General features: G+C 43.7%; 1 protein-coding gene and 1 non-coding gene across 2 annotated transcripts in view; one reads left to right on the forward strand and one right to left on the reverse strand.

The window, feature by feature from the left end:
• Nucleotides 1–1934: 1934 nt before the first annotated feature.
• AKAIN1 (A-kinase anchor inhibitor 1) overlaps nt 1935–25054 on the reverse strand; it is a 36261-nt gene continuing 13141 nt past the window's right edge. Inside the window, exon 2 of the mRNA XM_038747201.1 lies at nt 1935–2707. Within this exon, the coding sequence (XP_038603129.1) occupies nt 2514–2707 (194 nt within the window). The 3' untranslated portion in view covers nt 1935–2513. The remainder of the gene's footprint in view (nt 2708–25054) is intronic.
• LOC119929178 lies at nt 6390–6527 on the forward strand. Its single transcript, XR_005451315.1, has one exon. It is a non-coding gene; the product is annotated as a small nucleolar RNA SNORA7 (small nucleolar RNA).

Here is a 25054-nt window from a genome sequence, read left to right on the forward strand (position 1 = left end):
AAAGGAAGAAGAAAATAACAATGAACATGTATAAGCCTGGTTTCTTTCAATCTCGCCCATCATTAGCTTTGGTCAGTCTGAGGGTCACTTGGGAGGAACAGAATATAGCCAGAGACCCAAGTAGAATGAAACCCAAAGTCCAAAGTCTGGAGCTCCCAATGGTATCCTGAAGAAAGATTGTTTTCCAACTGGTCAATCAGCCTCTGAAAGACCGGCTTACTTCCATCTTGAGCAACAATGACAACAAAGACTTCATCCTAAGGAATGCCTCACACTCTGCACACAGTAAGAGCTTAATAAATTTGATTGACTGAAAGGTAGATATGGCAAGCAACTACAAGGGAGGCAGCTCTGAGGTGTGACCAAGATCTCTTGAAACTGCTGGAAACAGCTAATAATAATGATGGCATTTGTTAAGCACTAACTATGTATCAAGCGCTGTTCTAAGCACTTGGGTAGATACCATTTTTCACGTTGGACACAGTCCCTGCCACACATGGGGCTCACCATCTAAGTAGGAGGGAGAACAGGTATTGAATCCCCTTTATAATAATAATAATGATGGCACTTATTAAGTGCTTACTATGTGCAAAGCACTGTTCTAAGTATTGGGGAGGTTACAAGGTGATCAGGTTGTCCCTCGTGGGGCTCACAGTCTTAATCCCCATTTTACAGATGAGGTAACTGAGGCACAGAGAAGTTAAGTGACTTTCCCAAAGTGACCCAGCTGACAATTAGCAGAGCCGGGATTTGAACCCATGACCTCTGACTCCAAAGCCCGGGCTCTTTCCACTGAGCCATGCTGCTTCTCTACAGATTATTACAAATTATACATATGAGCAAACTGAGGCACAGAGAAGTGACTTGCCTGAGCTCTTACAACAGACAAGATGCAGAGCCAGGATTAGAACTCAGGACTTCTAACTCCCAGCCCTGTGCTCTCTCCACTAGGTCTAGCTGCTTCTCTGGTCCTGATAATAACTGGGATATTTGTTAAGTGCTTAATCAATCAATGGTATTGATTGAGTGCTTACTATGGGCAGAGCACAGTACCAAGAACTAGGATAGATCCAAAGAAGCAAATTGGATGCAGTTCCTTTTCCTCTTGGGGCCCTAAAGATTTGCCCTTTCCTCTCCATCCAAACCGCTACCCTGCTCGTTCAAGCTCTCATCCTATCCCGACTGGATTACTGCATCAGCCTCCTCTCTGATCTCCCATCCTCCTGTCTCTCCCCACTGCAATCTATACTTCATGCTGCTGTCTGAATCACCTTTGTGAAGAAACTCTCTGGGCATATTACTCCCTCCTCAAAAATCTCCAGTGGCTACCAATCAACCTACACATCAGGCAAAAATTCCTCACTCTCAGCTTCAAGGTTCTCCATCACCTCACCCCCTCCTACCTCACCTCCCTTCTACTTGGGTCTCTGGCTATATTCTGTTCCTCCCTTCTTTCCTTCTACAGCCCAGCCCACACCCTCCGCTCCTCTGCTGCTAACCTCCTCACTGTGCCTCGTTCTCACCTGTCCCACCGTCGACCCCCGGCCCACATCCTCCCCCTGGCCTGGAATGCCCTCCCTCCCCACATCCGCCAAGCTAGCTCTCTTCCTCCCTTCAAAGCCCTACTGAGAGCTCACCTCCTCCAGGAGGCCTTTCCAGACTGAGCCCCCTCTTTCCTCTCACCCTCCTCCCCCTCCCCCCCACCTTACCTCCTTTCCCTCCCCACAGCACCTGTATATATGTTTATACATATTTATTACTCTATTTATTTTGCTTGTACATATTTACTATTCTATTCATTTATTTTGTTAATATGCTTTGTTGCCTGTCTCCCCCCTCTAGGCTGTGATTCTGCTGTTGGGTAGGGACCGTCTCTATATGTTGCCAACTTGTACTTCCCAAGTGCTTAGTACAGTGCTTCGCACACAGTAGTGCTCAATAAATATGATTGGATGAATGAATGAAGAGGAAGGGAGCTTACTCCGGAATGACAGATCCACTGGGGGAACATTCCCCACCTGGGCCCCTTGACATCTTTTTTTCTATTTTAAAATGATTGTAGCCTTTCCTTTATAGTCCCTACCACTCGAAAGCCCCCAAATCCATCTTCCAAAGTCACTTCCAAGGATAGTCCCTCTGAGGTTCAGCAGGTCTCTTTGGAAGGCACAGAGACCAACAATTTAAAGAAGAAAGCTGCCACTTAAACGTATTTATACAACGAATGCACAAGAGAGAAGTGCGATAAACAAGCTTTCAAACTATAAAACGTTAAGAGGTTGTGCTTGAAACGATAATTACGACTACAGTGGAAGTTGTCTTCCGACAGGTTCGTGAGGCACTGTATAATCTAGAAACCGAGTTAAATAATGCACTTGAAAATAACGCTTCGGGGCCAGGCTACTGCAGCTTCGATTCTACTTCTAGGTGCTGATGACGCTTTGGTTTGCTTTACTGGGTGTGTGACACATTGGATACTAAGAAAGCTGGAAATAGAGTAGAGAAGACTGCTCCCGTTACTTCTTGTCGGGTTTCTGGGTCACTTCCCCAGCTCCAGGCTGCAGGCTGGTTGTGCAGTGGCCGGTCCTCGTCTCTGACCGCTGACTCTCCTGGGAGACTTGGCGCACTGCTCGCAGGATGGCCTGCTGAACGATCCTTTTGCTGGCGTTCTGCAACTTCACTTCCTCCGGTTCATTTCCGGGCTTCTCACCTAGCGAGGGTTGGAGAAGGAACAAATTTCAACACGCAAAGCCCGGTTCTGCTCACCCTTAAATCAAATACACAATCCAGAGGGGATCTTGGAGAAGCAGCGTGGCTCAGCGGAAAGAGCATTGGCTTGGGAGTCAGAGGTCGTGGGTTCTAATCCTGGATCCGCTTGTCAGCTATGTGACTATGAGCAAGTAACTTAACATCTCAGTGCCTCAGTTACCTCATCTGTAAAATGGGGTTAAGACTGTGAGCCCCACGTGAGACAACCTGATAACCTTGTATCTACCAGTAATAATAATAATAATGACATTTATTAAGCACCTACTGTGTGCAAAGCACTGTTCTAAGTGCTGGGGAGGTTGCACGGAATTCCTTTCCTAGGTGTGAATTTTGGATGAATTCTACAAATGTTAATAATAATAGTAATAATGACAGTATATGTTATGTGCTTATGATGTACCAGCTACTGTACTAAGCACTGGGGTGGATCCAAGCAAATCAACTTGGATACAGTCTCTGTCTCAGGGGCTCACAGTCAATCCCCATTTTACAGATGAGGTAACGGAGGCACAGAGAAGTTAAGCGACTTGCCCAAAGTCACACAGCTGACAATTGGTGGAGCTGGGAATTGAACCCATGACCCCTGACTCCAAAGCTCGGGCTCTTTCCACTGAGCCAAGCTACCAGTACTTAGAACAGTGCTTGGCACAGAGTATGCACTTAACAAATACCATCAGTATTATTATTATTATTATCATCTGAACTTGTTTGTCAGCCCGCCAATTGTATTTAGTGAGTGTTTACTGTGTGCAGAGCACTGTAATCAGTGTCTGGGAGAATACAATATTCCCTGCCTGTTTGACTTTTTTCCCCTTACAGAGTTCCCCAGTCACCACCCCAGTCATCAGTCAATCAATCAATTAATCCATGGCATGGGCAGATAACACGTCTGCTAATTCTGTTGCGTTGTACTCTCCCAACCACTGGAGATATTTGAGAGGGGTGACGTGCCCAGTGTATTTCTGTAGAAAGATAATCCGGGCAGCAGAGTGAAGTACAGACTGAAGTGGAGAGAGACAGGAGGCTGGAAGAGCAGAAAGAATGCTGATGCAGTAATCCAGTCGCGACATGACGAGTGATTTTACTAACAAGGTAATGTTTTGGATGTGCTCTGCATGCGGTAAGTGCTCAAGAAATACAATTGAATAAATGAATGAAATGAATTAATACTTCCCCTCAAGTATTTAGTACAGCTGATGTCTTTACCGTGTGAATACAGAGCGCCTGTAATTAATTATTATTTACTCATTTGTTCATTCAATGGCATTTATTAAGTGCTTACCGTGTGCACAGCACTGTAATAAGCACTTGGGAAAGTACAATATAACAATAAATAATAATAATAATAATGGCATTTATTAAGTGCTTACTATGTGCAAAGCACTGTTCTAAGCGCTGGAGGGATACAAGGTCATGAGGTTGTCCCACGTGGGGCTCACAGTCTTCATCCCCATTTTACAGATGAGGGAACTGAGGCCCAGAGGAGTGAAGTGACTTGCCCAAAGTCACACAGCTGACAAGTGGCGGAGCGGGGATTTGAACCCATGACCTCTGACTCCGAAGCCCATGCTCTTTTCCACTGAGCCAAATGGACATTCCCTTCCCCCAGCGAGCTTACACTAAGTTCTTGGGTGAGTACAACAGAGTTGGTAGTGTGGTGTAGTGTATAGAGCACAGACCTCAGAATCAGAAGGTCACGGGTTCTAATTCCGGCTCCACCACTTGTCTGCTGTGTGACCCTGGGCAGGTCACTTCACTTCTCTGTGCCTCAGTTACCTCATCGTAAAATGGGGATTGAGGCTGTAAACCCCACTTGGGACAGAGACTGAATCCAAGTTGATTTGCTTGTATCCACCCCAGTGCTTAGTACAGTGACTGGCACATCATAAGCACTTAACATATACTGTCATTATTATTATTGTTATTATTAACATTTGTAGAATTCATCCAGAATTCACACCTAGGAAAGGAATTCCACTGTCAGCAATGACATCCTCAAAACCAAACAGCCCACTTAGCTGTGTATGTGTGAAGAGAAGAAATGAGGAGACAACAGTCTACCGAGGTGGTCATTTTGATTATCCATTTAGAAAGTCTACACTCAGCTGGAAATATATTGGGGAGAAAGAGGAACGTCTCTTAGGCTTTGTGAGACTGAAAGCACAGTGCTCGGGACTTGGAAAGAACTTAATAAATACCATAATCATCATTTTATTCCATTCCATGGCTAGAGTTTAGTGTGTAGGTGAAATTGCCTTGCATATTTTGAATGTATGTATTATGTTGCTCTGAAATCAGATGTTTTAGAAAGGAAAAATTTTGTACTCAGGCTCTCGTCTCTAACTCAACCCCATTTGAAAGAAATGATGTGTCCGATTCCCTGCATTTTGGTTTAAGGTTAATATTTAGGCAGTCCTTTCCTCATTTCATAATCACTGTAAGAAAAGGGTTGACATTATTATTAATCGTATTTATTGAGTGCTTACTGTGTGCGAAGCATTATCACTAGTTGAGCGTACATTCTTAATATTTATGACAGCAACACCAGAGGTATAGTTCATAGGTGGTTCCTGTCTAATCTTTCTTACTCTGAGAATGATGTTAAACTCTGTATAATCCTTCCATCTGGCTCAGAAGTGAGGATGTTGGGGCGGGGGGGCAGACATGGGGGAGAGAGGAATGTGGAAATGCAAATCTTGTCTAACCTGCAAGTGGGAAATGGGGAAGACAAAAGTGTGGAGGAAAAATAAATGGTGCGATAGAAGCTTCTGTGATGAGGAAGAATTCCAAAAAGTCACAGGACTGGGAGAAAGTCAAAATCCAGGCCTGTCTCTCTCTTATTGCAAGCAGCCATGATGGGGAAGATCCTATATTTCTCATGAGCCCCTATTTGGCCATAGATGAATCCATTCATGACAAAAAGGTTTTTCTTCTCCTTTGATAAGCAATCTATCAATGGTATTTTTTGAGCACTTATTGGGTGCAGAGCACTGTACTAATCACTTGAGGGGGAGTATTCATTCATTTCATTAATTTATTCAGTCACATTTATTGAGCACTTACTGTTTGCAGAGCACTGTATTAAGCTCTTGGGAGAGTACAATACAACAATAAACAGACACATTCCTTGCCCATTACAAGCTTACAGTCTAGAGGCAGGAAGACAGATAAATTTAATATATAAATGATGGAACATACACAAGTAAATGTGGAGGCTAGATGGTTGCTGGGTTAATATGGCTTGAAGGCATCAGATCATTGGAGAAGGTGGGATTTTAGGAGCACTTTAAAGGTGCGGAGAAATGTTATCTGGTGGGTTTGAATGATGGGGCTTTGGAGGGGAATTCTAGGTATATATGCAGGTGTGCGTGTTGAGGGGAGGCCAGTGTAATAGGGAATGAAGATAGAAGAGTCAAGAGTGATATGGCTAGCAAATGTGCTTGAGAGGAATGAGACGTGTCAGTGGGTATGGAAGCAGGAGGAGAGAGCTGATAGATATAAGATGGTGGATAGCCTTGAGGTCAATGGTATGGGTTTTTGGCTTGATGCAGGGGGAAGTAGGTGGCCACTAGAAGTTTTCAGTGAGTGGAGAAATGTATTTTGGCCAGCAGTATAAAGCACAGTCCCTCTCAGGGTGGCACCTGGAGAGTTTTCAGTACTCTTCTAGTTTTGGCTATGGTAGGGAGAGTCAAGCAGAGGCCTAACCATTCCATTCCTAGCTTGGCCAGTGGCTAGCGAGTGGAAGGCAATCTGCTGCAAGTTAAAACCCTCCTGTGCTGGGCAGCAGCAGCATGAGAGAAAGTAGAGGGTGGAGACTCAAGTTGACTGCATGGAAGAAGGAAATGGTAAACCACTTCCGTGTTTTTCCCCAGAAAACTCTATGGATCCACTGCCAGAATGGTAGCAAGTGGAGGTGGGTCGTTCTGGGAGAGATGTGTCCATGGAGTCACTTTGAGTCAGAAATGACTCGACAGCATAAGAGAAGAAATAAGGCACAGACTGAAATGGGGAGAGGATGGGGTCCTCTCTGTAATGATCAGGATCGATCTCACCAAGTATATTATATGCACCTGCCCTGGAATACAGTTTTATACATAAGCATGCAAATATTTTTCTAAAGATTCAAAGACTTGCCCCAGCTGGAAGACAAAAGTAACCCTGGCCTCAACAGCACTTCATATAGAGTGAGTAGATGTGACCCTGGTCCTTAAACTTACAATCAGGGAGAAAGACATTGAAATTCATTACACAGGAAGCGAAAAAGAATTAAGATATGTACATAAGTGCTGTGGGGTGGGTTCCATATCAAAGTGCTTAAGGGTCATGGACTTAAGTGTCTAAATGCTGCAGAAGAAAGAGGCAATAGGGTGGGAGGTGAGAGGTTGCTCAGAGATGACTTCTTCAAGGAGATAATATTTTAGTAAGGTTCCAAGGATGGGGAGAGAGGTGGTCTATCCATTATGAAGCTGGAGGGAGCTATGGGGAAAAAGGAAGGTGTATACAAAGAGTAGATGGAGAGAGAGACAAGATCAAAGCACTATTAAGTGCATTGGTGTTAGAGATGTAAGGTGTGCGGACTAGGTTTTGGTCCAGATACCCTTTTCTTTAAACTGTGAATTGAAAAGATGAGAAAATGCTTGGAAAATAAGGTTGCCTGTGCACAAAAGCACCTCATTCTCTTCAATCATTCGATCAATGGTATATATTGAGCACTTACTGTGCACGGAGCACTGTACTATTACTCATCCCCCCTCCCAGCCCCACAGCACTTATGTACATATCTGTCATTTATTTATTTCTATTATTGACAATATCCCCCTCTAGAATGTAAGCTTGTTGTAGGCAGGGAATATGTCTTTTTATTATTATATTGTACTCTCCCAAGTGCTTAGTATAGTACTCTGCACACAGGAAGTGTACTTCCCCCATCCCCCCCGCGTTACCTCCTTCCCCTCCCCACAGCACCTGTATATATGTATATATGTTTGTATGTATTTATTACTCTATTTTATTGGTACGTATTCTATTTATTTTTTGTTAATATGTTTCGTTTTGTTGTCTGTCTCCCCCTTCTAGACTGTAAGCCCGCTGTTGGGTAGGGACCGCCTCTATATGTTGCTAACTTGTACTTCCCAAGCACTTAGTACAGTGCTCTGCACACAGTAAGCGCTCAATAAATACGATTGAATGAATGAAAGGAAGTGCTCAGTAAATACACCTGACTGAGTGCTTGGGAGAGTGCAATATAACAGAGACAGTAGAAACATTCCCTGCCTACAAGGAGCTTATAGTCCAGAAGAGTCCCTTCCCATTTGTCCTCTTTTCTCCATTCCTCTCTTCACACTCTTTTCAATAACCAACAGCAATCTTTCTTCTCCTCTACCATTCTCTTTCCTGCCCAGCTCCATGTTTTTCCTGTTCCTTGGTCTCCTTCCCTATGGAAGTTAACTGCCCCCATCATGGACAGCGTTGACAACAGAGGAGATCAAACGATCCTCCAGTCACCCTGGCGTTTTAAATGCTGCAGAAGTGGCGGAAGGATTACTAATGATCTGAAAACGATATCCTTGTTTTTCATATTTTTGTTAAGCACTTACTACATGCCAGGCACTGTTCTAAGCGCTAGGGTAGGTACAAAGTAACCAGGTTGGACACAGTCCATGTCCCGCATAGGGCTTACAGGCAATCTGCATTTTACAGATGAGGTAACTGAGGCACAAAGAAGTTCAGTGACTTGCCCAAGGTCATGCAGTAGACAAATGATGGAGCTGGAATTAGCACCTAAGTCTTTCTGACTCCTAGGCTCCTGCTGTATCCACTAGGCCATGCTGCACTGGAAGAAGTCCAATGTGGCTAGTTAATCTCTCCTGTTTCTTGGCCCTTGCTTTTTGCGCTGAGAGGATTTGTCACAATCAATCAATCAATCGGATTTATTGAGCGCTTACTGTGTGCAGAGCACTGTACTAAGCGCTTGGGAAGTACAAGTTGGCGACATATAGAGACAGTCCCTACCCAACAGTGGGCTCACAGTCACAGCAAACTCCCCTCAGGATCGGACATGGTCAGCAGCCCTGGGGGAAGTCTTCGGGGCCTCAGTGTGTGGGAGAGGGCAATCCAACAATCAGTCATATTTGTTGATTGCTTACTGTGTGTGAAGCACTGTACTAAGCGCTTGGGAGAATATGATATAACAGAGGGGGTAGGCATTCTCTCTGCCCACAAGGAGTTCACAGTTTTAGGGGCCAGTATTCTAACGCTGGGCCAGGTCTGAAACCAGCCATGGACTCCGAGGACCGGGGACCGAGCTAGCTCTCTTCCTCCCTTCAAGGCCCTACTGAGAGCTCACCTCCTCCAGGAGGCCTTCCCACAGTGAGCCCCCTCCTTCGTCTCCCCCTCCACTGCCTCTCCATCCCACCCACCTTAACTCCTTCCCTTCCCCACAGCACCTGTATGTACGTATATATGTTTGTACATATTTATTACTCTATTTATTTTACTTGTACATATTTATTCTATTCTGTTAATAGTTTTGTTTTGTTCTCTGTCTCCCCCTTCTAAACTGTGAGCCCACCGTTGGGTAGGGACCGTCTCTATATGTTGCCAACTTGTACCTCCCAAGCGCTTAGTACAGTGCTCTGCACACAGTAAGCGCTCAACAAATACGATTGAATGAATGAATGAATGAATGAATGACCAAGGACCTAGTCCCAGATCTGCCTCTGATCTATTGGGTGCACTTCAGGTGACTCATCTGACTCTGGTGACTCTGGGCCTCAGTTTCCTGCTATGTATAATGGGGATGATTATACCTGCCCCTTCTTTCCTCACTGGGGTGTTGTGAGGACAAAATGAAGTGGATCATGTTAAATTGTTTAGAAAAATAGATGTGATATAAAAACTATTAATGTAGATGAGGATAACAACATTTGCTAATCAGTAGTTCATATTTATTTGTATTGTACTCTCCCAAGCACTTAGTACAGTGCTTTGCAGGCAGTAGGCATTCAATAAATATGATTGAATGAATGAATTCAGCTCTTACTGTGTGCAGAGCACTGCGCTTAGTGCTTGGGAGAGTACAGTATAACAGATTTTGTTAGTGGGCATCTCCCCATCCACAATGAGTTTACAGAATAGAGGGGGAAACAGATTACAGATATGTCTCTAAGTGCTATGGGGCTGAGGGAGGCATGAATAAAGGGTAAAAATCCAACTGCAAGGGTGACACAGAAGGGAATGGGAGAAGAGGAAATATGGGCCTAGTCAGGGAAGGCCTCTTGGAGGAGTTATGCTTTTAATAAGTCTTTGAAAGTGGGGAGAGTGATCGTTTGTCGGCTATGAAGAGGGAAGTCATTCCACGCTAGAGGCAGGATGTGGGAAAGGGGTCAGCTGTGAGATAGACAAAAAGTCAAGGTATAGTGAGCAGTTTGGCAGAAGATTGAAGTGTGTGATCTAAGTTGAACTAGGAAATCAGGGAGATAAGGTAGGAGGGGGTAAAGTGAGTGAGGGCTTTGAAGCCTATGGTAAGGAATTTCTGATGGATGCAGAGGCGAATGAGTAACCATTGAAGACTCTTGGGGAGTGGGAAAACATGGACAAAATGGGTTTGTAGAAAAATGATCTGGGCAGCAGGTTGAAGTAGGGATTGGAGTGGAGAGAGACAGGAGGCAGGGAGGTCAGCATAGTGCTGAAGCAGTAATCAAGGTGGGATAGGATAAGTGGATTAACACGGTAACAATTTGGATGGAGAGGAAAGGGCAGATTTTAGCAATGTTGTGAAGGCTGTACTGACAGGATTTGGTGACAGATTGAATATGTGGGTTGAATGAGAGAGATGAGTAGAGGATACCACCAAGTCTTATGAGACAGGGAGGATAGCGGTGCTTTCCACAGTGATGGGAAAATCAGGGGGAGGAAAGGGTTTGGGTAGGAATATGAGTAGCTCTGTTTTGGACATGTTAAGTTTGGGGTGCCCGAGAGACATCCAAGTAGAGATATATTGAAGGCAGAAGGAAATACAGGACTGCAGAGAAGGAAAGAAATCAAGGCTGGAGATCAATCAATCGTATTTATTGAGCGCTTACTGTGTGCAGAGCACTGTACTAAGCACTTGGGAAGTACAACTTGGCAACATATAAAGACAGTCCCTACCCAACAGTGGACTCACAGTCTAGAAGGGGGAGACAGAGAACAAAACCAAACATATCAACAAAATAAAATAAATAGAATAGATATGTACAAGTAAAATAAATAAAAAAATAGAGTAATAAATATGTACAAACATATATACATATATGCAGGTGCTGTGGGGAAGGGAAGGAGGTAAGACGGGGGGGATGGAGAGGGGGACGAGGGGGAATCATCCACACAGAAATGGTAGTTATAGCCATGGGAGTTAACGAGTTTTCCAAGAAAGTGGGTGTAGATGGAGAATTGAAGGGGACCCAGAACTGAACCTTGGACTTCCACAGTTAGGTATTGGAGGTCAGAGTAGGAGCCTGCGAAAGAGACTGTGAATGAATGGCCAAAGAGATAAGAAGAGAATCAGGAGAAGACAATGTCACTGAAATCAAGTTGGGTAATGTTTCCAGGAGAAGGGGTGATCCACAGTGTCAAAGGTAGCTGAGAAGTTGAAGAGGATTGGGATGGAGAGAGGCCACTGGATTTTGCAAGAAGGAGATCACTGGTGAACTTTGAGGGGGCAGTTTCAGTGGAATGAAGGGGGAGGGAGCCAGAATGGAGGGGGCCAAGGAGAGAATAAGAAGAGAGAAAGTGGAGGCAGCAGATGTAGACAACTCACTCAAGGAATTTGGAGAGAAATGGTAGGAGGGAAATGGATCCATAACTGGAGACAGCTGTGGAGTTAAGGGAGGGTTTTTTTTGTTGTTTTGTGTTTTAAGGATAGGGGAGACATGTGTATGTTTGAAAGCATCCCCCTGGCCTGGAATGCCCTCCCTCCGCACATCCGCCAAGCTAGCTCTCTTCTTCCCTTCAAGTCCCTACTGAGAGCTCACCTCCTCCAGGAGGCCTTCCCAGACTGAGCCCCCTCCTTCCTCTCCCCCTCCTCCCCCTCCCCATCCCCCAGCCTTACCCCCTTCCCCTCCCCACAGCACCTGTATATATGTATATATGTTTGTACATATTTATTACTCTATTCATTTTATTTGTACATATTTATTCTATTTATTTTACTTTGTTAATATGTTTTGTTTTGTTCTCTGTCTCCCCCTTCTAGACTGTGAGCCCACTGTTGGGTAGGGACCGTCTCTATATGTTGCCAACTTGTACTTCCCAAGTGCTTAGTACAGTGCTCTGCACACAGTAAGTTCTCAATAAATACAATTGAATGAATGAATGAATGAAAGCAGTGGACAAGAAGCCATTGGAGAGTGAACAATTGAAGATGGCAGTCAGGGAGAGAATAAGGGGGGGGGGCAAATGTTTTGATAAGGTGCAAAGCGATGGGTTTAGGGGCACAGGTGGAGCAGGTGGATTTTGAGAGGAGGTGGAAATATACCCTTCGGAGATACTGCTGAGAAAGACAGGAGAGTTGAAGGGGCAGGAGGAGGGAGGGACTCTGGAGGGGCAGGGGAGATTTTTGGGAGCTCATGCCTGATAGTGTCAATTTTCACAGTAAGCTATATGGCCAGGTCATTAGGGGCAAGAGACTGGGGAGGAAGGAGGCAGGGGATTTGAGGAGGGAGTTAAACAGCTGCTGAGGGCAATGGGCATGGGAGTCAATAAGGATGGAAAAGTAATGTTGCCGGGCAGAGAAGAAGGCAGAATTAAAGTAGGCACAGATGAACTTGAGGTGGATGAAGTCAGCCTGATATCTGGATTTGAAGGAGCGTGGCTTAGTGGAAAGAGCATGGGCTTGTGAGTCAGAGGTCATGGGTTCTAATCCCAGTTCTGCCACTTGTCAGCTGTGTGACTTTGGGCAAGTCACTTAACTTCTCGATGCCTCAGTTACCTCATCTGTAAATTAGGGTTAAGACTGTGAGCCCCACGTGGGACAACATAATAAGCTTGTATCTACCAGCACTTAGAACAGTGCTTGGCACATAGTAAGTGCTTAACAAATACCATCATTATTATTCTGCCAGGGGCACTCCACGGCTTGTGCATGGGAGTAAAGGAAGCGGACTGTGGGAGTGATCCGAGCCTGTGGGTTAGTTAGCAAGCATTGTGCTAAGCTCTGGGGTTGATCAAGATAATCAGAATGGATACAGTCCCTGTCTTCCACAGGGCTCAGAGCCAAAGATGGAGGATGACCTGAAGGAAAGAGTGTGGAACTGAGAATCAGGAGATTTGGGTTCAAAGCCCAGCAATACCAATGGCTCTACTTTGTGATCTTGGGCAAGTCATTTAATCTCTTTGGCCTCAGTTTCCTCATTTGTAAAATGTGGATAAGATACACTGTGAACCCAAGATGGGAAAGGGACTGGTCCAGTCATAACCTTGAATCCACTCCCATGTTTAATCAATCAATCAATCGTATTTATTGAGCGCTTACTGTGTGCAGAGCACTGTACTAAGTGCTTGGGAAGTACAAGTTGGCAACATATAGAGACAGTCCCTACCCAACAGTGGGCTCACAGTCTAAAAGGGGGAGACAGAGAACAAAACCAAAACATACTAACAAAAAAAAATAAATAGAATAGATATGTACAAGTAAAATAGAGTAATAAATATATACAAACATATATACATATATACAGGTGCTGTGGGGAAGGGAAGGAGGTAAGATGGGGGGGATGGAGAGGGGGACGAGGGGGAGAGGAAGGAAGGGGATCAGTCTGGGAAGGCCTCCTGGAGGAGGTGAGCTCTCAGTAGGGCCTACATGTTTAGCATGTAGTAATGTAGCTTAGTGGAAAGAGCACGGGCTTGAGAGTCAGAGGACGTGTGTTCTAATCCTCGATCCTCCACTTGTCTTCTGTGTCACCTTGGGCAAGCCACTTAACTTCTCTGTGCCTCAGTTATCTCATCTGGAAAATGGGGATTAGGTCTGTAAGCCCCACGTGGGACAATCCAATTACCCTGTAACTACCCCAGCACTTAGAATACTGCTTGGCACTTAACAAATACCATCATCATCATCATTATTATTATTATTATTATTATTACTATTATTAGTTGTCAGATGAGGAAATTAAGGCTCAGAGAAGTTGAGATGATTAAAACAAATATCACCATCATTATTATTATTATTAGTTGCTAGATGAGGAAATCAAGGCTCAGATAAGTTGTGATGATGATGTCATTTGTTAGGCACTTACCTTTTCCAGGCACTGTACTAGGAGCTGAGTAATTTTCTGAAGGTCAAACAGCAGACAGGGAGGATCTGGGACTAGAACCTAAGTCTCCTGGTGCTCAGTTCCATGTTCTTTCCCCACAACCACAAAATTTTGTCATGATGAGGAAAACAATCATCATATCAATCAATTGTATTTACTGAGTGCTATATGCAGAGCACTGTACTAAGCACTTGGTCAAGTACAGCACAACATAAATAGCAGACACATTCCCTACCCATAACAACCTCAGAGTCTAACGAGAGAGACAGGCATTGATATGAATAAGCAATTCATAATATATAATTTAAAGATATATACATAAGTGTTGGGAGGTTGGGTGTGGGGTGAATAGCAAATGTCCAGAGGTCACAGATTGAAGCGTGTAGACAGCGTAAATGGGAGAGCAAGGTCTTAATTGGGGAAGGCCTCTTGGAGCAGATGTGACCTCAGTAATGCTTTGAAGGTGGAAAGAGTGGTGGTCCGGCATATATGGAGGGGGAGGGAGTTCCAGCCTAAGGGAAGGATGTGGGAAAGGGGTTGGGAGGTCAGTGGCGAGATAGGGCACAGTGAAGAAGCTGGCACTGGAGTAGCGAGTGTGTGGGCTGGGTTGGAATAGGAGATTAGTAAAGTGAGGTAGGAGGGGGAGAGCTGATTGAGTCCCTTAAAGTCGATGGTAAGGAGTTTCTGTTTGATGCAAAAGTGGATGGACAGCCACTGGAAGTTCTTGAGGAATAGGGAGACATGAACTGAACCCTTTTGTTGATAAATGATTCATGCAGGAGAGTGAATTATGGATTGGATTCTTATCACAGCTTAATTTCTAAGACAGATGAGATCAGAGTTTGCCAGGCTGACGCTTGGTGTAGGGGGAGTAAGAACGACTTAAACTACACGCTTTGGGTCATTTAAAAGAGAAAGTGAATCAGGTGGAAAACGTTTTCCCAGCATGGGGGAATGCATCGCTACAAACAGCAGAACTCTGCAGATTGAGAGTTTCTTTTTCCACGAAGTTCTAGAGTTTCGTCCTCTCCGTATTCAAAATGACCATCATGTTGTTGTTTCAGGGGACCCCCTGGTAACAATTAAGAATACTTGACAAACTAATAAGAGCAAATTAAAACTGTTGGTGGGAAGGAAGAAAATGAGTGTAAGTATAACCTACTTCATGAAGGAGACCTGAACAAGTGAATTGAAGGGAACATTTGCTAATGATATAAAGATGGCTAACAGATACTGACGTAACACTGTGTTTGGAAGGTTGAACAAAATGACTCAACAGCTTTATGATGATACAGCTTTTTGCGCTGTATGATATTTCTAGTAAAAATGATGGCATAAGAATTGAGTATTTATATATACTTGTTAAAATTCTGTCTGGATTATAGATGAAAAGAAGAGATCGTTAGACATTTCAAAATATTGTCTAGGTAGGAAAAGCAGCGTGGCCTAGTGGAAAGAACCTGAGCCTGGAGTCAGAGGATTCTAACTCTGGGTTCTAATCCTGCCTCTGCCACTTGACTGCTTTGTTGGATGAGTCATTTAACTTCTTTATGCCTCAGTTACTATGTCTGTAAAATGGGAATAAAGTACTTGTTCTACTCCCCTTTAGACTGTTAGAGTCATATGAATCAGAGACCGTGCCTGACCTGCTGATTTTGCTTCAAATCCTACATTTAGACCCCCCTTGATGGTACGCTCATTATGGGAAGGGAATGTGTCTGTTTATTGTTATATTGTCCTCTCCCAAGCACTCAGTACAGTGGCCTGCGCACAGTCAGCGCTCAATAAATACAATTTACTGACAGACTGATTTAATACCATGCTTGGCACATAGACTCACTGTGGGTAGGGAATGTGTCTATTTACTATAATATTGTATCATATTGTTCTCTCCCAAATACGTAGGACAGTGCTTTGCACACAGTAAGTGCTCAGTAAATATGATTGAATGAGTAGACTGTAAACTGCTTGCGGTCAGGGACCATGTCTGCCTACTCTTCTAGATTGTACTCTCCCAAGCGCTTAGTACAGTGCTCTGCAAACAATAAGCACTCAGTCAATATTGACTGATAGTGTGTGCTTAACAAATGCTACAATTATTATGATTATAATCTCCTGTTGGAAAACCACACTTCCTCTATAGGTAGCAATTCTTCAAGGAGTCACAATTGTCTAAAACACAAAAGCTGCCTGACAGTTTGGAAAGGCAGAAGGAGAATCTGAGCTTGTTCTGCAGGCTGATTTCAGTCCAATCAATGGGAAGAAGCATGGCCTAGTGGATCAGTTTCCTCGACTGTAAAATGGGGATTAAATGCCTGTCTCCCTCCAATTTAGCCTGTGAGCCCCATGTGGGACAGGGACTATATTTGACCTCATTATCTTGTATCTAACCCAATGCTTAGAAGAGTAAAGGCCACTGGCATATAGTGTTTAAAAAATACCACTTATTGAAATAAATAAAAATATAAAATGTGCCTAAATGCTGAGAACAGGATTACAATACACTGTTGCAATTATTTCCCCAATATAATGGTCATGGACACATTCCTATGCACACAGCAAATAAATAAAACAGGATCATCTGAGCTCTGTTTAGAGAACACAGATGAAGAACAGAGAGTCAAAATCAGGCTATTTCCCAATCAGGTTACCCCAGATCCATCACACCCTAACTAGATATTCTGGTTTTGAGGTCTGAAATGTAATTAGGTTTTGGGAACTGAGATGAAAGAAATGGAAAAAAACCAGATCCAAGTTGGACTGACTCATAGAGGAATTCTCTGCAGATGAGACGCAAGTGTTTTTAAAGGTTCCAGATTTTTTACGGTGTGGTAGATAGAACATGGGCTTGGGAGCCAAAGGCATGGGTTCTAATCTTACCTCAGCCACTTGTCTGTTATGTGACCTTGGGCAAGTCACTTCATTTCTCTGTGTCTCAGTTCCCTCATCTGTAAAATGGGGATTGAGACTGTGAGCCCCATATGGGACAAGGACTGTATCCAACCCTATTTGCTTGTATCCACCTCAGCGCTTAGTACAGTTCCTGGCACACAGTAAGCACTTAAATAGCACAATGATGATGATGCCTACTGTGTGCTGAGCACTAAATGCTGGGGTAGTTGCAAGGTTGGATACAGTCCCTGTCTCACAAGGGGCTCACATTCTAAGTATGAGGGAGAACAGCGATTGAATTCCCATTTTACAAAGGAGGAAACTGAGGTACAGAGAAGTGAAGTGACTGGACCAAATTCCCTGAGCAGGTGACAGAGCCAGGATTTGAACCCAGGTGCTCTGAGTCCCGGACACTAGGCCACACTGTTCCCCTAAAAACTCTTTGAAGCTGGGAAGTGCTCTAGACTGTAAGCTCATTGTGGGCAGGCAATACGTCAGTTATACTGTTAAACTGTACTCTCCCAAGTGCTTAGTACAGTGCTCTGCACATATGTTGCCAACTTGTACTTCCCAAGCGCTTAGTACAGTGCTCTGCACACAGTAAGCACTCAATAAATGCGATTGACTGATTGATTCAATGAATGTGACTGATAATTTTCTTCATCCAGTTATTCAAAACCATATAACAAAAGTTCAAATTTGAAGTCAGCATTTTAAGTTTCATTGAACACAAAGTTCTTAGGAGAGATACATGGGAATTTATCCAGTTTTTCCTTGACTCAGCAATCACTAGCTCCACTCTGCAGAATCGAGTGGACGAAAAAGGAATATGAATCCCTAAGGCTTTCTGGGAATGTTACAACCAGTGCAAATGCTGAGGCAGCCGGAGTTTCCCGATCAATCAATCAGTGGTTTGTACTGAGTACTTATTGTGTGCAGAGAACTGTACCGAGTGCTTGGGAGAATACAACAGGGTTAGACATATTCCCTGACAACAAGCAGCTCACAGTCAGAAGAGGAAAACAGACATTTCAAATCAACAAAACAAGAGATTTGCAGTGTTCTGTACCTCTAAATGAAGGGCCCATTGTCAATCAATCAGTCAATCGATTGACTGACTGTGTGCAGAGCACTCTACTGAGTGCTTGGGAAAGCACAATGCAGAGTGAGAAGCAGCATGGCTCAATGGAAAGAGCCCGGGCTTTGGAGTCAGAGGTCATGTGTTCAAATCTGGACTCCGCCCACTGTCAGCTGTGTGACTTTGGGCAAGTCACTTCACTTCTTTGTGCCTCAGTTACCTCATCTTTAAAATGGGGATTAAGACTGTGAGCACCCCGAGGGACAACCTGATCACCTTGTATCCTCCCCAGCCCTTAGAACAGTGCTTTGCACATAGTAAGTGCTCAATAAATGCCATCATATTATATTATCACCTTGTAACCTCCCCAGTTCTTAGAACAGTGCTTTGCACATTGTAAGCGCTTAATAAATAATAATGATGGCATTTATTAAGCACTTTCTATGTGCAAAGCACTGTTCTAAGTGCTGGTGAGGTTACAAGGTGATCAGGTTGTCCCCCGTGGGGCTCACGGTCAATCCCCATTTTACACATGAGGTAACTGAGGCACAGAGAAGTTAAGTGACTTGCCCAAGGTCACACAGTTGACAATTAGTGGAGCCGGGATTCGAACCCATGACCTCTGACTCCAAAGCCCAGGCTCATTGCACTGAGCCATGCCACTTCTCTAAATAATAAATTTTATTATTTATTTATAATAAATGTTGTCATTATTATTATTGCTATAAATAATCCCTGTCCACAAGAAGTTTAGAATCTATTATCAGATGTAATCCAGTTAATCGATGGTATTTATAGAATTCTTACTGTGTACAGAGTACTGTAGTAAGCACTCAAATCTCTAGACTGTAAGCTCAGCCTCTGGAATAAGCTTGTTGAGGGCAAGGAGTGTGAGTATGAACTCTGTTATATTTTTCTCTCCCAGGCACTTAGTATAGTGCTCTGTACACAGTAAGTATTTAATCAATCAATCAATCGTATTTATTGAGAGCTTACTATGTGCAGAGCACTGTAAGTATTTAATAAATACCATTTAGTAAGTATTTAATAAATACCATTGGTTGATTGATTGAAACAAAGAGCCCAGAAAATGTACGTGATGTATCCATAAACAACCACAGGGGAAATGGGTGGTGAACGCAGTTGAGGAAGCAGCGTGGCTTGGTGGATTGATCACAGTCCTGGAAGTCAGAAGGACCTGGGTTCTAATCCTGGATCCACTACTTGTCTGCTGTGTGACCTTGGGCAAGTCACTTAACTTCTCTGGGCTTCAGTTACCTCATCTATAAAATGGGGATTAAGACTATATACCCCATATGGGACATGGACTGTGTCCAAACTGATCATCTTGTTCCTGCCCCAGTATTTAGAACAGTGCGCTGCACACAGTAAGCACTTAGGCAGCGTGAATCAGTGGAAAGAGCCCGGGCTTTGGAGTCAGAGGTCATGGGTTCGAATCCTAGCTCTGCCAATTGTCAGCTGTGTGACTTTGGGCAAGTCACTTAACTTCTCTGTGCCTCAGTTACCTCATCTGTAAAATGGGGATTAAGACTGTGAGCCCCCTGTGGGACAACCTGATCACCTTGTAACCTCCCCTGTGCTTAGAGCAGTGCTTTGCACATAGTAAGCGCTTAATAAATGCCATCATTATTATTATTATTAAAAATTGCCACTAAATTTAAAAAAAAACCTCCTGGGAAGGCTCAATATCAGAGAGAGCAGTCATCAGACTCCTCTTCCAAGCCCCTGTTGTCACTCCCTGTTACTGGTCACACCACTGATCTGATCCAGGACTGGTAGTGCTTATGATTGCTTTGCTCACAGTAAGTGCTTAATAAATGCCATTATTATTATTATTATTACTATTATTATTATTATTATTATTATTATCATCATCTGATGGTCACCCAGATCTACATCTGACACTCAAATCTACATCTCCAGTCCTCATCCCTCTCCCTCTCTGCAGTGGCGTATTTCCTCCTGTCTTCTCTACATGGCTATCCTCCCGTCACCTCAAACTTAAAATGGCTAAAATTGTACTTATCTTCCCACCCAACCCTGTCCTGCTGCTCACTTTCCCCCTTCTAGACTGTGAGTCCGCTGTTGGGTAGGGACCGTCTCTGTATGTTGCAAACTTGTACTTCCCAAGCGCTTAGTACAGTGCTCTGCACACGGTAAGCACTCAGTAAATATGATTGAATGAATCACTGTAGACAGCACCACCATCCTTCCTTGTCTCCCAAGCCCGGAACCTTGGCATTATCCTAGACTCCTCTCTCTCATTCAACCCACATATTCAAGCCATCTACATTCACAGCATTGATAAAATCTTTCCCTTCCTCTCCATCCAAACTGCTATGACATTAATGCAAGCACTTGATTACCTTATCAACCTCCTTGCTGATCTCCCCGCCTACTGTCTTTTCCCACTCCAGTCCATACTGCACTCTTCTGCTCAAGTCATTTTCCTTCAAAAACATTCAGACCGTATTTCCCCACTTCTCAAGAAACTCCAGAGATTGCCCATCCACCTCTGCATCAAACAAAAACTCCTCACCCTTGACTTTAAAGCACTCAATCCCCTCATCCCCTCCTATGTCACCTTGCTACTCTCCTATTACCCAGATGACACACTTTGTTCCTCTAATGTTAACCTTCTCACTCTACCTCGATTTCGTCTATCTCACCCCCAACCTCTCCCCCACACCATACCTCTGGCTCAGAATGTCCTCCCTCTTCATACCCGGCAGATAATTGCTCTCCACCATTTCAAAGCCTTATTGAAGGCACATCTCCTCCAAGAAGCCTTCCCTCCTCTCCTCTTCTCCCATTCCCTTCTGTATAGCCTTGACTTGCTCACTTCATTCATCCTTCCTCACATCCCCAATGCACATATGTGTATATCTGTAATTTATATATTTATGTATATTAATTTCTGTCTCCCCTCTAGACTGTGAGCTCATTGTGGGCAGGGATTATGTCTGTTGATAATAATAATAATAATAATGGCATTTATTAAGTGCTTACTATGTGCAAAGCACTATTCTAAGCGCTGGGGAGGTTACAAGGTGATCAGGTTGTCCCACGGGGGCTCACAGTTTTAATCCCCATTTTACAGATGAGGTAACTGAGGCACAGAGAAATTAAATGACTTGCCCAAAGTCACACAGCCGACAATTGGCAGACCCGGGATTTGAACCCCTGACCTCTGACTCCAAAGCCCATGCTCTTTCCACTGAGCCACACTATTATTTTGTACTCTCCCTAGCTTAGTACAGTGCTTTGCACACAGTAAATGCTCAATAAATACGAGTGAATGAATGAATGAAAGTTCACTGATATAGTCCTCAGACAAGGAAGAGAACTCCTTGAAGTCCCAGAGATGTAGAGAAGCACAGATGAGAGAAAAGGGAGTTCTGGGAATTCTACTGCCTCTTTTTTTTTTTAAATGGTATTTGTTAAGCACTTACTATGTGCTAGGCACTGTTCTAAGCCCTGAGGTAAATAATAATGATAATAAATAATAATAGTATTTGTTAAGCGCTTACTATGTGCAAAGCACTGTTCTAAGCACTGGGGAGGTTACAAGGTAATCAGGTTGTCCCACGGGGGGCTCACAGTTTTAGTCCCCATTTTACAGATGAGGTAACTGAGGCCCAGAGAAGCTAAGTGACTTGCCCAAAGTCACACAGCTGACAGTTGGCGGAGCTGGGATTTGAACCCATGACCTCTGACTCCAAAGCCCATGCTCTTTCCACTGAACCACGGTAGATACAAGCCTTCCCAGACTGAGCCCCTTCTTTCCTCTCCCCCTCATCCCCCTCTCCATCCCCCCATCTTACCTCCTTCCCTTCCCCACAGCACCTGTATATATGTATATATGTTTGTACATATTTATTACTCTATTTATTTATTTTATTTGTACATATCTATTCTATTTATTTTATTTTGTTAGTATGTTTGGTTTTGTTCTCTGTCTCCCCCTTTTAGACTGTGAGCCCACTGTTGGGTAGGGACTGTCTCTATATGTTGCCAATTTGTACTTCCCAAGCGCTTAGTACAGTGCTCTGCACATAGTAAGCGCTCAATAAATGATTGATGATGATTGATGATACAAGGTAGCGGTAGATACAAGGTAATAACTGGAAAAGACCAGTAATTTATTTTCTTGTCAGTCTTTCCCACTAGGGCAGAGATTTTTGTCTGTGTGTCCCATGTGGGACTCAAAGTCTTAATTCCCATTTTACAGGTAAGGTAACTGGGGCCCAGAGAAGTTAAATGACTTGCCCAAGGTCAGACAGCAGACAAGTGGCAGAACCAGAATTAGAACCCGGATCCTTCTAACTCCCGGGTCCATGCTCTATCCACTAGGTCACACTGCTTCTCTCTAGTTTATTGAAGGAAAGAGAGAGAAGCAAACATTTTCGCCAACACCATGTGACAAGCTTCCCATGAGAGCGAGTATAAACTGAAAAAAGAGGCGGCGGGCGGGCGGGCGGGGGGAATCCAAGAGAGAGTTTTCAGGGACACTTTCACATCACTTACACACTTAGCTACTCACCCCTGAGTCCTTGGGTCCTGGCTCTGGTAACACTTATGCTGTGTTATATTATTACTTTTGCTTCCCCCTACCAGTTATTTCCCCACTCAGTGTCGCAATTGAAGATTAGTAAGCGCTCAATAAATACGATTGATGATGATGATGAAGAGTTTCCAGTACCCTACTAGTCTCAGCTACAGGAGGGAGAGTCAAGCAGAGGCCTGTCCATTCCATTCCTAGCTTGGGCAGTGACTAGCTAGTGGCAGGCAATCTGCCACAAGTCAAAACTCCCGTGTGCCGGGCAGCAGCGGCACGGGAACGAGTCGAGGGCGGAGACTTGCATTTAATAATAATAATGATAATGATGGCATTTGTTAAGCGCTTCCTATATGCAAAGCACTGTTCTAAGCGCTGGGGGGGATACAAGGTGGTCAAGTTGTCCCACGTGAGGCTCACAGTCTTAATCCCCATTTTACAGATGAGGGAACTGAGGCCCAGAGAAGTGAAGTGACTTGCCCAAGGTCACACAGCAGACATGTGGTGGAGCTGGGATTAGAACACATGACCTCTGACTCCAAAGCCCGGGCTCTTTCCACTGAGTCACGCCGCTTCTCTAACAGCAACGGTAAACCACTTCCAGATTTTTACCAAGAAAACTCTCTGGATCCAGTACCAGAATCATCATCATCATCACCAATCGTATTTATTGAGCACTTACTGTGTGCAGAGCACTGTACTAAGCACTTGGGAAATACAAATTGGCAACACATAGAGACAGTCCCTACCCAACAGTGGGCTCACAGTCTAAAAGGGGGAGACAGAGAACAAAACCAAACATACTAACAAAATAAAATAAAATAAAATAAAATAAAATAAAATAAAATAAAATAAAATGATTGCAGATAGAGAGCAGTATGTTCTGGGAGAGATGTGTTCGTGGTGTCGCTTTGGGTAGGAAACAGCTTGATGACATAAGACAAGACCAGTTATTTATTTGCCTGTCAGTCTTTCCCACTAGGGCAGAGATTGCATCTATTAACCCGACTGGATTCTCCCAAGTACTTAGTACAGTGCTCTGCACAGAGTAAGCACAATAAATACCAATGATTGGTTGATGGATTAATTGATAGCTAGGGAGTGGAGGCAGAGGTAGAACCAGACTTGCAGAGGAAGAGTAACAGTGAACATCAAGGCCATTCAGCCCAAGTCTGGTTGAGTTGTTGCCCGATTCAGAAAGCAAACCCCTTGATGCACTTCCTTCGCACTCGGATCTGAAACCTTTGAGTATTTGATATTTGCCCCACCTCCATTTGCATCACCCTTGCACTTGGATTTTTTCCCTTTATTCGTCGGTCCCTCAGAGCCACAGCACCTATGTACATATCTGTAATTTATTTTTATTTATATCTATGTCTGTCTCCACCTCTAAACTGTAAGCTCGTTGTTGCCAGGGAACATATCTATCAACTCTTATATTGTACTCTCCCAAGTGCTTAGTGCAGTGCTCAGCACTCAATACAATTGATTCATCAAAAGATTTCAAGTAGGCCAGTAAACAGATATTTCTAAGTTGAACAACTGCATTTCCTGCTGACCTTTCCCCAAAGCTCCCGCTTCTATTTATGCATTCATGTTTTTTATTGTTGTTATTCATACATGTTTTGTATTGTTGTCCATCTCTCCCTTCTAGACTGTGAGCCTGTTGTTGGGTAGGGACCGTCTCTACATGTTGCCGACTTGTACTTCCCAAGCCCTTAGTACAGTGCTCTGCACACAGTAAGCGCTCAATAAATACTATTGATTGAATGAATGAATTTATTTATATTAATGTCTGTCTCCCCTCTGGACTGTAAGCTCACTGTGGGCAAGGAATGTGTCTGTTTATTGTTATATTGTACTCTTCCACAAGCTTAGTATAGTGCTTTGCATACAGTAAGCACTCATAATTGTGACAATGAATGAAATGAACTTCTAATCATCAATTTGATTGTCTATCTCCCCCAATAGACTTAAATTCCTTGTGGGCAGAAATCCCATCTATCAACTCTGTTGTGTTGCACTTTCCCAGGTGCTTAGTATAGTGCACATAATAAGCACTCAATAAATACCAATGATTGATTGATTGATTGATTGAGGTCCTGTGGTTCATCCCCTATGTCACTTGTCACAATTCATGATAATGGATCTCTTTGATTTTCCTTTGATATAAGCTCTCGGTTGTTGCAGTAACTGTTTTTTTCCTAGCCGGGAATTAATCAAGTCACAATAACAAGTAGTATAAGGGTGCAAGACTCAGCTAGAGAAGCAGCATGGCCTGGTGGATAGAGCAGAGGCCTGAAAGTTAGAAGGTCATGAGTTCTAATCCCAGCTCCTCCACTTTTCTGCTGTGTAACCTCAGGCAAGTAACTTCACTTCTCTGTGCCTCAGTTCCCTCATCTGTAAAGTGGGGATTAACACTGTGAGCCCTATGTGGGACAGGGA

Source organism: Tachyglossus aculeatus, chromosome 5, assembly GCF_015852505.1.
Source record: "Tachyglossus aculeatus isolate mTacAcu1 chromosome 5, mTacAcu1.pri, whole genome shotgun sequence".
In the NCBI taxonomy this organism is placed as follows: domain Eukaryota; kingdom Metazoa; phylum Chordata; class Mammalia; order Monotremata; family Tachyglossidae; genus Tachyglossus; species Tachyglossus aculeatus.